Source organism: Falco cherrug, chromosome 5 (assembly GCF_023634085.1).
Source record: "Falco cherrug isolate bFalChe1 chromosome 5, bFalChe1.pri, whole genome shotgun sequence".
In the NCBI taxonomy this organism is placed as follows: Eukaryota; Metazoa; Chordata; class Aves; order Falconiformes; family Falconidae; genus Falco; species Falco cherrug.
This window is the reverse complement of record NC_073701.1, coordinates 17,007,895-17,022,887: the sequence shown is the minus strand read 5'-3', so window position 1 is coordinate 17,022,887 and position 14,993 is coordinate 17,007,895. Positions and strand designations below refer to the sequence as shown.

Here is a 14,993-nt window from a genome sequence, read left to right as displayed (position 1 = left end):
ACAAGGCACAACCTGCACAAAGTGTTCATTGCCATAAACTGAAAGAGCACTTTCAGGCTGTGCCCAACAAAAAAGCTCTCTGCAAAAAGCCCAGGGGTCAAAGTGACACCGAGATAATTAAGCTCATAATCCTCAGGGCAATCACCAACTCCAGAACAGGCTCCTCATTGAGCAGCCTGGTCAACTCTGATCATTTAGATATTCTGGTCTTTTCCCCGTGAACTACAGAGGTCAGGTAACCATAAATGAACCTGGCTTTCATTTCAGTAAACAAACACATGCATAATTCAATAAAGCATATTTCAAGCTCTGGGATTTGTACAATAAAATTGGAAGAACAGACACTCTACAGACTCAAAGAAATCCCAAATAAACCACTTGTGATTAAAAAATCTCGTGATTTTTCAAGCCAAATCTCGTGATTTGTTTGTGGCCTGACTCAGGGTTTTCAGTGCTTGGGGTTGGCAACTCTGACTAAGCAGGGATATGAAATAAGAGCGAGAGTGACTGTCCGCCAGGCTTCTGTTTTCCTGGGACAGAAGACAAAGCAGCTCTGACAATTCCAGCTGGCAAATACCATCCAGGCGCTCCTCCAAGGCCAAACATGCTGGGTAAAATCCTCATCAGACACACACACCCACCCCCAAAAAAAAGCCCTATCAGAAGCAGTTACTGTGGTTGCTTAATAGCTGTTTTCCAAAGTTTAATATAGCATATACTTTCTTTTTCTTGAAAAGGAGGAGAGGGGGGAGATGTACCATATTACAGACTAATCCCTTGCCAGATGTTATTAGTGATGAAGTCCCTTAGAAATTACATCAGTATGAAACAAATCAGAAAACAGTGAGTTTCCATTTTCTCCTCATGTCTAGCTAGACAGAGACTTCAAGATCAGCTTTCATCTAAGGCCTGGAATCAACCCTCCTCTGTGTCTTGCTTAGTGTGGCAGGGGTGTTAAGCAAGTAATTGCAACCATTAAAAAGAAAAATAGCTCGCTCACTCCTGCTCCCCATCCCTATCAAACACCAACTCCTTCATTAGGCTTCCTCAAAGCTGTTTCAGCACATTGCAGTAGTTTCTCCCTGCTCCTGATGGAGGTAGGTGGCTCCCTGGGGCACACATCTCCAGCTACAACCCTTGCATCCTCCTGGGTGATGCCAAACTGGAAGACCTCCCCTCTCTGCTGATGACCCCGTGTGTCCTTTCACATCTGGTATGTGAGAGACAGCCTGGTCGGGGAGTAGTATCTAATTTCCACCTTCCTGCAACACTCAACCCTCTCTACCTGCTCACAGGGTGATAGATGAGCAGAAGCACTGAAAGAGGTTGAGTAGAAGAGCCTTGCTAGTTCTTACTGCTTTTGCTTCCCCTGGTAAAGCAAGAGCACAGCACATCCTGGTATCTGAAAAAGATACGTTTTTAGTTCTTTGTGCTTGGACTGACTAAACCAAAATACATCATAAACTGAGGTTTTCTGTGGAAACTCGGTTCCTGAAATGCTTTTCTGAATTGTAAATCTTGGACTGAAGCAGGTTATGTAATGCCACCTCTTCACACTGCCCTGACTAACCATAACTAACCATTCCATTATAATGAGTCCATTATCCCCTGCTTTATTGTATTTTCTTTTAAAACAGAGATCAAAGATTTGGATCTAGTGGCATCATGCCGATTTCATTTTTATTACTGGCTCCCTAGGTCTATCATAAATATTCATTGGCCATCCTTAATACAATGCATTGAATTCTGCTCACTGCTATCTCTGGTGCGATTGCAAAGTACAAACAGGGTTGTTGCTCAAACATATTAAATAAAGCAACAGCAAATTTGTGACAGTCAACAACAACAAAAAAACCCACATAAAAAAATCCACCAAAAACCCAACCAGAAAACAAAAGAACCTTTTTCCCCTTCCAAGGAAATTCAAAACCAAAGGAGACATTTTCTCTCGCCCCCTCCACGACTGCAGACATTTGACTGCTGTGGGAATTCAGCTGTGCAGAAGCAGCGGCAGCTGACCTGCTCCCACAGACAGGAGACATTTTTGAAAAGTCCACAGTTGCCACACAGTGGTCTCTGCGATACTGCAGCACTCCTCTGTGCTCACCAGTAAAAATTATAAATGTTGCCCAGCAGTGATACAGAAACTGCTCAGAAATGTAGACTTTCTGTACAGCAACTAATACTTCAGGATGCCTGCACTTTGTCTCTCCCCCACACTCATCACTCAGATGTTCCTTTGAACTCCCTTTCTCACCTCACTGTAGCTCTTCCCAGCATCGGACAGGCAGGGTATGAAAACCTCTACAGTACCTGGGTGAAATGCTCCGGCTCTGCGAGTACGCACAGACGCAGGCCTCTTCGGATGTCAACTGGATACTTTAAACAAGCGCCAATCACTAAAATTAGGGTGGCCATGGGAATTAGGTTTTTCCTCATGTTAAGTAACCCTGAGAGCATTAACGCATATCAGACACTTTATATGCTAAGCAAGAACATCTACTCCATTAAAAATGAAACAATATGGTAGGACGCAGAATGCCCATGCAAATATTTATCTTCTAATATGACTCCACCACAGAGGTAATACTTTGCTCATTAAAAAAAAAGAGATGGAATAGAAATAAATAATCTAAAAAAAATTTTATATTTATGCCTAAGAATATATTCTCACATAAAACTCCAAAACCCTGCTGACTCATTTCACATATTAACCTACAACATACCTTTGGTCATTTACCTAGCCCCTGGCCAATCTAGTATCTGCTAGAACCTTCTACTAATTCCTAAAAATCATGGCTGCTTTATTAATGACTTAAAAGATATAAATAAAACCAGTCAGAAAGAAAACCTTGATCCTGATGCCTTCATAATGTAGAATTTGATACAAATAGCTACAGTGAACATGGAATTCAACTTCCAGATTAAGTCTTTACTGAAATCCATCCCACCTGTATGCAAAACAACAACAAAAATAAAATCCAGTTGTTGTTGTTCACATAAAGGATCCTGATCAGTTCCATAAATTTTGTACCTGAATAAGGTGAGATGAATCATATTCACAGCTCTGAAGGTTTCATTTGTTAAACAGCTCTCTTCCCCTGCACTCTTTTCTATTTGTTTTTAACTAGAAGGAATATTAATACAGAAGGATGACAAACAGTTTGCAGGCAGTTAAGATCATCTTACTGGTTTGGTGTTCTTAAGATCAGATCCATTGATATGGGGAAAACAAGGAGCATCCTTAGGTCACGTACACTCTGTAAAGGGGAAATTCCAGAGCAGAGGTTGGTCATTTGAAGTTCAGAGCAAGGAACGAGCTACTCCAGTTTGTTACTGTTCTGGCTGATGTTGTCTAAATCAGTAACTACAGAAAAAATATTTTACAGTATCAGATGCTCCTTTAGAGGAAAGGTGATGTCAGAAAGGCAGAAGATACAAGTTCCAAAACAATTTATCCATCAGGATTTGGGGCTAAATATTTCTGAAACAAAACTGGATAACAACATAAACATACCATATTCCTAAAATTTGATAAATATGAACTGCTGAGAAGCTACAATCTTTTGGAATAAATGTGTTTACAACTATATGTTTTTTTCAGCCACTAGATTTGTTTGTGACTTGGGGAATAAACAAACAAACAGAAAATAACCAAGGTTTTGAAACAAGAATAAGTACCAGTGAGTAGTGAACACCATTGCTCAATCAACTATCACCTGAGCTAAAAGTACCTTTAAGTCTCTGGAGATAATGTATTTGGATCACAATAACAGTTAACAATTATAAAAGAGAGCGCAAAATCATGAATGCACCCAGTACTGCAAAGTAGTTAGGCATGCGCTTCACTCCCACGGCAGCAGATTAAAGTGCTCTTGCCTTTCACTAGATCAGGACGTTACACTTCACAAGAGGTCAGAAGTGCTGTCTCCTACCTGTCCTCAATATATGACTTTCAGTTTAGAGTTCTTGTCCAGGTCAACAAGAGCAATGCACTCTGCCTGAAACTATCCTTGACACAGACCACCACTATGAAGACCTCACAAACGCCCCAAGTAAAGTGGCTTTGAACAGGCTTCTGAACACAAGGAGATGACAGTCCAAAGCTGGATCAAATATCTGGGGCCTGTTACTTACAGAAAAAAAAAAATCTCACCTTAAAAAGAAGTCATGCTTTTCATATACCAGGCACTTACAGGCTTTTGCACTAGCAACAAAATAAATCTTTCTATGGATGTACGTGACTGGAAACCCAGCAGAATCTCTGGGGGATGTCCCCCACAGCATACAGCAGTATCCTCCTTTAGTTCAGAACCATGTGCATTACAGGAGGGATAAGGGATACTGCAAAGATGCAGGATGCTACTTCAGAATAGTCTAGTTGATATCACGTGTCAACACACCAGAAACATGCAGCAATAACAATATACCATAGTGGCTGATGGCCTGAGGCACTAAGCCCTATGGCTAACACCACCTAGCTAGTACAAACAACAGTTACCACATGCCTTGTGGTATCTCTTTGCTTAATTATTCCAGATTGAAACCTAGAGGGGGGGGGGGGGGGGGGGAGGAAAGTGAAACTGCGTTGGTTTGTTTCTCTGTAGGTTTTATTTCTTTGGCGTGTAAAACGTCAGTGTATGGGTATAACTAGAAATTACCACACTTTAAAGGTCTGACCACAATTAGTGTTTAGTCTTGGTATCTGAAAGCTCTGATGCTCCTGCCACTGCAATTACAGCCGCAGAGGAGTCACAGCAATAGCAAAGCTTGAGTCCTCCACTGCAGTGAATCAGTGCAAGCTTCGGTTCTGCAACAGACCACCACCTTCATGTAAATCATCACACAGATGGAGGGGTTTGTCCCAGTTGTGTCTGAACTCTCTGCCATACTTCATCACTTAACTGTCATGACAAAACCACAACAGCAGCTTCCTGACTGTACCAGAAGTACGTGCTGCTCACAGCAACCAGGCTGGCACTGCTAAAGGTAACCAAACATTCTTCCTTCCTGCACCTGCAGCTCCCCGCGCCGCCCCCCCCCCCCTCCCCCCCAGCTGTGGCTGTTTTCCTATGGACAGAGTTTTTAATGCAGGATACTGCAAAAATGTCCTTCACCGGCTAAAATGTACAAGTGATTTTTAAAAAATTCAATATAAACAGCATTAAGCTTAAACGTTCTCCTGTAGCATTTCTAACCCCCTATTCACAGCCACACTGAGCTTAGTCAGGAGAATGGCCTATTGACAACAAGAAAAAACAGGCTAGTGCATAGGTATTTTTATAAAAGACCACAAATAAAACAGCAGAAATAGTGTAAAATTAAATGTAATTCTTCAGAATGCCTGCAGTGCCACTAATCCAAAATGTGAGTAGTAACACAAATAAAGGAATTTTGGATCCTGTTCTTCCCCATTTAAAATAAGCATCCTTTTAAGGTATAATACATTCAGCAAGCTCCACATATTCAGAATCATTCTATTTTTTCCCCTTTTATTTTTATCTAGATATGCTGTTTACCTGAATGCTGCTTAATTTGCAGATGCAAATAAGTAAAATCATCTTGAAAAGATGAGGCTATAGAATAGAATGCAGTTTAAGTTGAGAATGTCTTTGATTCAAAGAGCTGCATTGCTAGGACACTGTAGTGGCTCCCAGCAACATCTCCTGACTTCTGACACACATTGAGACCATTTTTCCAGCAGAAGATGATCTGCAGCTCCCACTGGTTTCAGCTTGACTGGTAGATCAATACATTCATGAACTGGGACTATTGCTTTTGACAAACTCATTGGAGTTTTGTTAACAGCTCCACATGAAAAGACTCCGGTTTTCTGGCACAAAATGACCAAAAGCCAATAGTGGCCATATCAGGGACTACATCTTACAGGAATAAAATAGATTTGTATTTATACCAAAGCTGTACTATTCTTTCACATGTATATTTGGTGCTGCTGCTGCAAACAAAGAGAGGATAGCTCACATTTCATTTCTAAAGTGGAATGCAGAAGTGTTTACACTGCAAAGTGAAAGGCTACAAAGCTACTTCTGTAATTTTAAATCATGAAGATAGTGCAAACATGTAAGAGCAAGACAACATTTTCCATGAGTTTTTCCAAAAAAGGCAAAAAGCACAACTACTTATTTCTGACAATTAAGCAGCTTACATAGTCTTTGTTCTACTGACACTTAAAAATACAATTTTCAATTATTTATACTGTAGTTCAACACCTAAAGCAGGAAAAAAAAATATGAATTCTGTGTTCTGCAGCAAAAGTAACCCTTACTGAAGGGTTCAATCTTTTTGTGATAGTGTTTCCCTTAGGAACTACCAGTTGGCAGAATATACAGGCTTGGATTCTGCCTTATTCTGTAATTCATTATCATCCATTAAAACTTTGATCAGGCAGTAATGATGTTACACTAAACTTGTAACATACACATGTTATCAGAGATATTATTTTTTTCCCCAGAGATGCTGACCTCATTTAAGAAGAGTTGGGAAATCAGAAGGCTGTCCATGCCCAAGGCATTGACATGCCACCAGCAGTAGTGGGTTAAGAAGTTGCCATATAAACACACTTCGGTCAAGAGTTCAACAACTTCGTCCAAATTCACAGAGGAAGGGTTTAATTTAGTCTTCTGAACCTGCTTGGAAGCAGCTGGGAGGACTCATCTCTCCTGGCCCACCAGCTCCATTTTAGGGACAGCAGCTTTCAGCAGGGCAGCAAGATAATGCTAAGGTTTATAAACTGCTCCCATCATTTGCAAAGTGAACATGCGCCTGTGGTCTACATGTCTCAGATGCTTTTGGAGCAGATTAAAACTGAGACATGTAAGTAGGTCTAGAGGTACCATTTGCACAGAAATTAAACAAGTATGATGGTGAAGGACAAAAAAGATTTACCTAAAAAATTCAAAAATTCTAGACCAAGATCCTTCTGGGTTTGTAAAATGGGTACAGAAATGGCCAGCAACAAAGTAACAAAGCACAGATGGGGCAGATCTAGTCCAAACACAGTCCTTTCTGTCTGTCCCCTTTCTCAAACAGTCTGAAGTAGCCTTTTATCTATACCACAGTAACTGTCTGAACAGAGGCAATGTCAATGTCAACTTCCTCCACATACTGCTTTACACAAGTGTTTTGACAGTGTTCTGGAAGAGCCCTCTGTAAGAGAGGGGCTGTAGATCAAGTTTTGTTCCAGTTAGTTACCTAATCAATACAAACAGGACTAGGACTTAACGTAGAACTCCCAGGAGACAGTAATAATCACCCACAATTACTTATGAAAGCCAATCAATGACCAAGAGGTATTATTGTTATTTATATACCTTAAATCAAACTTCTGAAATTAAACTTTGATTCCTAACACGATTAGATGTTGAGGCACTAAGAAAAACTATGCACAAGCAAGCACTGCCTCAAAGGCTGACTGCAAGGGCAACCGAGGACAGGGCCAGGAGAGCACAAGCAACCCTGAAACACAGCAGCAAGGAGGGGCACAACAACAGAGCTGAGACAGTGGATACAGGACAAGGCATAAAATCAGTGAAATAAGGACCTACAGCTCTCTTGTCATCCTGTTCCTTCAATGAAACAGGCTACCTTCTAATGGTCAAATGAAAGATAAAGATGGTAGAAGGCAAGGTTCCCAGACCTGGGTCTCAGCTGCAGGAGGGAAAGGGAAGAGAAAGAGAGAGGAAGACATTTTATTTCATTATTTCTTCCTTGTTTCTCACTGTGGGGGAGTCTTCAGAAACTGGAGGTTTACCATTTCTCTCAAATTTATCACACAAAGTACATTATGATGGGTGATTAACAAACTCAAGCTTCCTGTAAAAGTGTCACGTGTCCCTCTGTAGCTTTGTTCTGGTATCACCATTATGTATTTACTACTATAATTTTTTTTAGTATCTTCATAACATTATTGAGTAATTTTGCAGGCTGTGAGATCACAGTTCAAAAAAAGTTGGAAATACGCACAAGGGGCTATTCATTGTGCTATTTTTACTATTCTGAAGTCCATACCATGAAGAATGACTCATAAGAGTAGCAAGCTAGAGAAGCACTTGCAAACCATACAAGCTCATTTACTCATTTATTTGTTTGCACTGACTCATTACGCTCCTCAGTGTAAAATCAATGGGACTCGAGAGAAAGCACGAGGGAGAAATGCTGTTTCCTGAAGAGCTCTTCCACCCACCGTGCCCTACTGAGATGGTGGAAGTCACGCGAGGGGTTTGGGCATACCTCCCCTGTCCACTCCTGAGAATCAGAGCTGGGTTGGCTGGGTGAAGAGCCCCTCCATATCATTGGAGCACACTCCCTCTGGTGGCTTCGCTCAGTCTGGCTTTATCAGCATCCACCACAGGGTACAAAGAGCAATGAAAACGGGCAAATTTTTTGTTTGCTTAAGTCATATATTAAAGTGTTGCTTTGTTTCCCCCTGTAGTCCTGAGATGACATTAACTTGTGGTGGGTCTACGTAATTATTCTGGAGAGGTTTGGCAAAGTTCATCATAGCATGCAGTTACAAAAGCAAATTAGTTTTTCCATGTGATGGCAGTGGCATTATGCACCCAGAAAGCTATTAGAATAAATACTATTAATAATTAAGAATAAGAATATCTGCTTCACCTGTGAAATTCTTGTTAGGACATCAAAAAAAGAATTGCCTGCCCTGGCCTTGCCACATTTTTCTTTGAACAGGAGGTAAAGAGGAGGTTGGTTTTCTCTGCCTGCACTGGTTGTTTGTAAAGAGCAGGGCTGATGTTTTGCTGTTGCTGCCTTTGTCTTCATCTCACCTTTCTGCCTTGAGATTTTTTTTTATCCTGTCTAGCAGGTTGCTTAGAAGCTTGGGCAGTACGTTCCCAGGCCCATATGTTGAAAACAAAACAATCAGTATAGTAAAAAAAAACACACTGTGAATATTTCCCATTTCTAATACACGGCTAATCCATCATAAAAGAGAAAGAATGTATTGTTACTTTATCACATCGTATGACAGGACCAAAACATTTAATTTTAAAATTAATATTTCAAAACCCCAGAAATAGGTGTGGGCATCTCAGTCACCATAGACCTTATTTTTCTTACAGTTAGATTTGGGTTAAGATTGACTCTCATAGCTAGTATACCTGAATGGTGGATAATTTTGCTAAGTACAATAACATGAATAAGTGCTGTTACTTAGACATCTGAAAATATTTGGGTGTAAAAGCCTAAGTGTGAAACTGTGTGACACTGGGCTGTAATCAATATTTTTTCTCAAGGTAAAGTCAAACCCATGAACATACCTGACTAAACATGTCAGCTGTGAACAAATGAAAATGATGGCACTGCTAGATTAGATAATAGCTCTATGATTCACATTTAAGAGTGAAAGAATTTGGGAGAAACTCAGAAATATGGGTAAGAGGAAACCACACAAAAGGCACAGGGATCAAGCTCAAAAAGAAGGGACAGCTGACATGTAAATCTGAATGTAGCTACTGATACCCAAAGGCACAGGGCAAGATGAAAGACATATTTGAAAAACTTGGTTTTCCAAGAGAAAACTAGGCAATAAGGAGAGAGAAAGGAGTGCAAGAAATAATTAGACACAGAGTACAGACTATGTCACTTCTCCCCAAAACTGGCAACTCTTCTTAAACATTACATATTTCCATCACACATTTCCAAGCATTAAAAAAGTGTATGGAGTATAAAAGTCTGGCACAACAGGCAGCAGGAAAAAACTGTACACTTGCAATTAAAAATCCCTATATTTCCAATTGATTTTATGACAGATAAAGTCAGATGTGACATAAGACTAGTCTCCAGAAATACAGGATAGCCAGTATATAATAATCATATATAGTAATTCTCGCTACTGCTGATTCACCTCGATTCTTGTCAAGTCCCTGATACAAAACTATGTAAGGCAGATAGTTTCTTTTGTTCCAATCTTACTTTCTACCTTACCACATTGTTCCTAAGACACCATGTTATCTTTAAAACATGTATGAAATTGAAATCATGTCAGATTCTGTTACTGTCCTAAAGCCAACATTTTAATACCATGCTATTAGTTCTGTATTTAATACTAAAATGGTAGCAGTACCTCTTCCGCAAAGTTAGTTTTCTTGTCAAGCATTTCTCGTAATGTCTGAAGAATTTTAATGCAGAGCTTTTCTTCTTTCTCCATTAGCTTCTTTGTGTGATTAATCAACCTTAAAGTAAAATATTAAACCTTAAAGAGCATTGCACATTGTTGCTAAGCCATACTACAATTTCTTTATGCAAAAATTGCCTGTCACTATATTCTTCCTCAAGGAAAATAAATAAAAGTAGATGAGAAATCATAATTAAAAAGGAAATGGGACTTTCAAGGTGTTGCAAGATTTTTGTATCTTACTGCCCATACAGAAGACAGAATTCTACATCCACTTTTTATGAATGCTTCCAGGTTAAGATCCAAACTTGCCGTTTCATCCTTTCTTTATTTACAGGTAACTTATTTTAACCTTTATTTAAAGGTAAACAATGTTCATCATGCATCCTTCAAACTTTAAAAGCTACAACTTCTACACATCTGAATTCTATGGTGGTTGTAATACATTTATTAGGTAATTAGCAAATGGCATCCAGCCAAAAGGATCCCCAAAAGCCTTACACAGAAGCATTCAGAAATGCAGACATTTGGATGAAACATAACCATTGTTTACCTTTGCGCATCAACTTTGTGAGACTGTTTCAAGACAGAAAACAAGGTGCATTTCTGACTCCAACTATGACTGCCATGGGTGTTTGGGTTTTAGTCAGCTTAAGCCAATACCAGAAGCAGCCTTTCTATATCTGTTCAGAGCAGGTCCTTGCACCGGTTCACACACTGCTGGAGACACATTTGTGAAAACAGAAGGGAGGAGGAAATCTGAAGGCCTTGAACAGGTTTTTTTCCTTCAGTACCAGGGCTGGCTTATGGTGGACAGAACAGTGTTCATCAAATTATGGCCTAGGATCAGCATAGGATGCGTGTGGCCACTGATTTATACTGAAAGATGGCATCATTAATGGTCCTAAATCACATAGCGTCACCAAAAACGATGTTGGGAGAGCCAACTGCATCATCTAGACCAGTGCTCCATAACCCAACGTAACTGATTATATTTAGATCACTGCAAAGTTAGAATCACAGAATCATTTAGGTTGGAAAAGACCTTTTAAGATCATTGAGTCCAACTGTAAACCCAGCACTGCCAAGTCTACCACTAAACCATGTCTTTAAGTGCCATATCTACACATCTTTTAAATACCTCCAGGGATCAGTGCGCTAACACCATCCTGGGCTCAGTGGAGACACCATGCAGGACTCTCCCATCGTCATCATCACCAATTTCATGAACTATGAGTCCAAAACTATGCAGCTTTCAGGCCTGCAGTACTAAAAATATTTTTAAAGAAGTACATCTTTATCTCAGGATTTCTGCATAGCTCTTGCAAAGCATTCCTTTGCCATGGAAGTTAATTAACTAAAACAGAAGACTGTTTATTGCATTACATGGGCCACATCCAATAGCCACAGACTTGATTCGATGCTGACTTTGAACAGCCGTTTGGACAGAGGGCATGGGATGGGACAAGCTCAAAATTCAGCTTAATTTTTCCAAAAATACATATTGTTATAACACTACCTCTGCAGAATATGCAAAAAGCCAAGGAATCAGGAGAGCTGCCAAATGCATTCATTTCCCCCAAGTTACATCTGTTTAAATTTTAGTTTCTCAAGGGCAGAGAGGGCATCTCACTTGAGGACTAATAAAAAATCACAAGACCCTATTCCAAAGCAGACTGCAAATAAAACATCTAATAATCCAAGACCAGGTAGAGAGGTGCCAGTGAAATGTATTTTTAAAATAGTTGTGGGCAATTTAAAATAAATATCAAAATATTTATTTACTGTACAAAAAACCCAAAACAAAACAGCAGAAACCCACTAGCCCTGAGCACCCTGGCTCATTATGAAATCTTGAAAATTCTACCATGGAAAGTCTAAGTTTCTGCTGTAGATTTGGAGAAACTTAATAGCACAAGTAGAAAACAGAAGTAGGTTGAGCTGGCCACAATTTTAACAAGCTAGTAACATCCCATTTCTAGGCAGACAAGACAAGCAACCTCTCTCTCTACTCCTCTTCAGACTCCTCAACTGCTGAGAAACATAAAACATGGCAGTGAAAGACCTCAGTTTAAGCTTTCAGTATGAACTCCTACATGCCTAAGTCGCTGTTGAAAATTTTAACTTCTTGCCATCTTTTCCAAAGAAGGAAATAGGCCTCTTCTTATACCACTTACTTGGACATGAAAGCACCGCATCTTATTCTGGCATCACTTCCCTCAGGAAAAAGAAGTTCTGGACTGTGCAGCACATCAACCAGCACCGAGAATTCAGCTTGCATCATGGGAGTGAACTGCTGCTCCAAGGAGGACACTACATCCTAGGGAAGAAGAAGAAGAATGAAATTTGTAACATTACTACAAGAAAACTAGAAGAACATTGCTGTGGAATTGCATAATACTGTGCTATTTGACCCACTTCTGACAGCCAGCTGCAACAGCTCTTGTTAACCCAGGTGATAGCAAAGCAACCTCAAGCCTTTCTTCGTGCCACTCCTCAGGCAGGGCAAGGGGGAGAAGGTGCCCATTACTATCTACCTTGCTGTTCTCTTTCAAATTTCTCCTCTGCAGTAACGCTCACAAAACACTCGGCAACAGCCAGGATGACGGTGTGCTGGAAAAACACTGCTTGTCATCCGTGGTGTTCCTGTATCACCTGAGATGTTGCTTCCTTGGTGTTTAGGGCTCATCCATTTGCCTGCATCCTACTCTTTTCTTAGTCCATAAACTCCTGATGTCGTTTAACCACTACATGCACAAGGCAATCATCCTCCAGCCACACAAACCTGACATAATTGCTCCTAAAGCCTCTAGTACCTCCTTTGCAGCAAAAACAGAATGTGACCATGAAAAGGCAAAAAGGAGATTCTTCTCTGTGGACCACTTTGAGGAAAAGAACACAATTCCCACCCCTCTCTACCGACTTCTGTAGGAGCCAAATTCAGATCATGGACCAAAAGGTCCTGCATGTTGGCTTCACTTTGAACAGACACCAGAGAAGAGCTGAGCCCTCTGCTCCCCCGCCCCAGAAGTGCAAAGGTCACTGTAATCCAGCACTAAAAATGCAATGAGCCTAACTCTGGTGTTTTCCACATCTGGCATCTACCAGATAAACACACTATCATAACCAACTGCCCACGCCATTTGCTATTTTTGTACCTGTAGTTTTTCTATTATATTCCTGTAATCCCAGGCAGGCCCACCAAGAGCTTCTTTGAAACGAGGTCCACTGCGGGCTGACATTCTCCACCCCATGGCTGCCCTCTGCACCATGTTAGAGTGACTCTTCATGAACAAGGTGTTGACCTGGCTGTCCAAATCCACTGGAATTGCAATCCCACGGTTCTTTGCTTTAATAGGAAGAAAAAAGATTACATTTACAGTAGTAAAAACTTGAAAATCTTATGAAGATCATGGTGTGCAGAACGTTGATACTCTTGAAGTTAAGGGGCAGGGGGATCTCACTTCAACAAGTTTTAAAAATAACGAACAAAAACCTAAGCTGGTAGAAGTCAGCCGTAAACTAGTTAAAAGAAAGGCAGCTGTGCTACTTTAAATGAGATGAGGATCATTTCCAGTATATATTTTCATAGGTACAGACATTTCTTTTTTAAAACAAAATAGTTTTTTACTAACTTAAAAAAAATCAGATTTACAGCTATTAATAAAAGGAACAAAAAGAATATGCATTATTGTTTCAACAGCTAGGTTTAGTCTATGCAGAAATAAATTAAAAAATTCTTTTTTCTAGTGGACATACGCACATTTAGACAATTTATCCTAAGTGCTCTTTGTTGCTTTTCTGCTTATTTCTCTTGCAAAGACCTTGAGAAACCAAGTGCATACAAATTAAATTTGAAAAAGACTTGTCTCGTGTCTCCCTTTGGTTTTCTATACAGCCAGGGTTGTTAAAACCACGGGGTTCCTGGATGCCACTGCAATATAACCGATAGTTTAATTGATAGTTAAACAAATTTAACACACAGTTAAAAAATGCTTTTTTTTTTAGACTTGAGGGGCAGGAAGTGACAAAAGAGAGAATATTAGAGAGAAAAACCCAAAACTGAGGAAAGACTTCAATGAATTCTTACAGGGCATCCACTATTAAACCATTATTGCATTCTGAACTGTCATTTCTGTAATTTGGAAAGGAAGTTTGAAAGACAATGTGAGAAGGTATCTGCCTTCTCCATGAAAATCTTTGTGTTAGCTGTATCTCTCCACTCCGCTGGAGATCAGAGGGACATTCTTCTATGGCTCAGCATGAGTCATCTGAAATTCAACAAATAAACAAAAGATCAACGCAGCAATATCTCTGTTTGAAAGATTAGGTCACATTCCAGTGATTAGCTTTGTATTATACATCATTCACTTAATTTCCATGGCACACTTTACGTTTAATAAAAACTTAGAAGTAAAATGGAGAATAAATTCTAGTTCATTTATAACAATGACTAATAATAACAAATAATTTTCTAGTTTTTCTTACTGAAACAAGGTGATTTTGTAAAAAGCATTAGCCCATATTAAAGTTCTGCACAACATTTCTCAGAGGCATTTCCCCACCATTCTGCACTAACATGCACAGTTTCCACAGCAGTGGAAAGGCATCAAAAATATTCCACCCCTCCCTACCGGTTCTTAAAACATATACAACTTTAAGTCCTGAACCTGTGAAGTCAACAGATGCCCTTCTTTCCTAAACAGCCTATGCATCAAACCCCACAGGAGTACACGCAAGGAGAGAGTCAGGCACACAGCTCTGATGAATGAAGGCTTGTATGCTGCCAAGCAGTGAGTCACAGATCCCAGGCAGAAACTTTCTCTTCCCCCAAATACTA

General features: G+C 39.9%; 1 protein-coding gene across 3 annotated transcripts in view; it reads right to left on the bottom strand.

Annotated features, from left to right (window-relative positions):
* The window catches only part of ITPR2 (inositol 1,4,5-trisphosphate receptor type 2), a 268,243-nt gene that overhangs the window by 109,939 nt on the left and 143,311 nt on the right, over positions 1–14,993 (bottom strand). For all 3 annotated transcript variants that reach the window (XM_055712925.1, XM_055712926.1, XM_055712927.1), the window contains 3 exons: positions 13,312–13,502; positions 12,331–12,473; positions 10,103–10,211 (listed from right to left, as the gene is read on the bottom strand). In XM_055712925.1, coding sequence (XP_055568900.1) covers positions 10,103–10,211; positions 12,331–12,473; positions 13,312–13,502 — 443 coding nt within the window. The remainder of the gene's footprint in view (positions 1–10,102; positions 10,212–12,330; positions 12,474–13,311; positions 13,503–14,993) is intronic.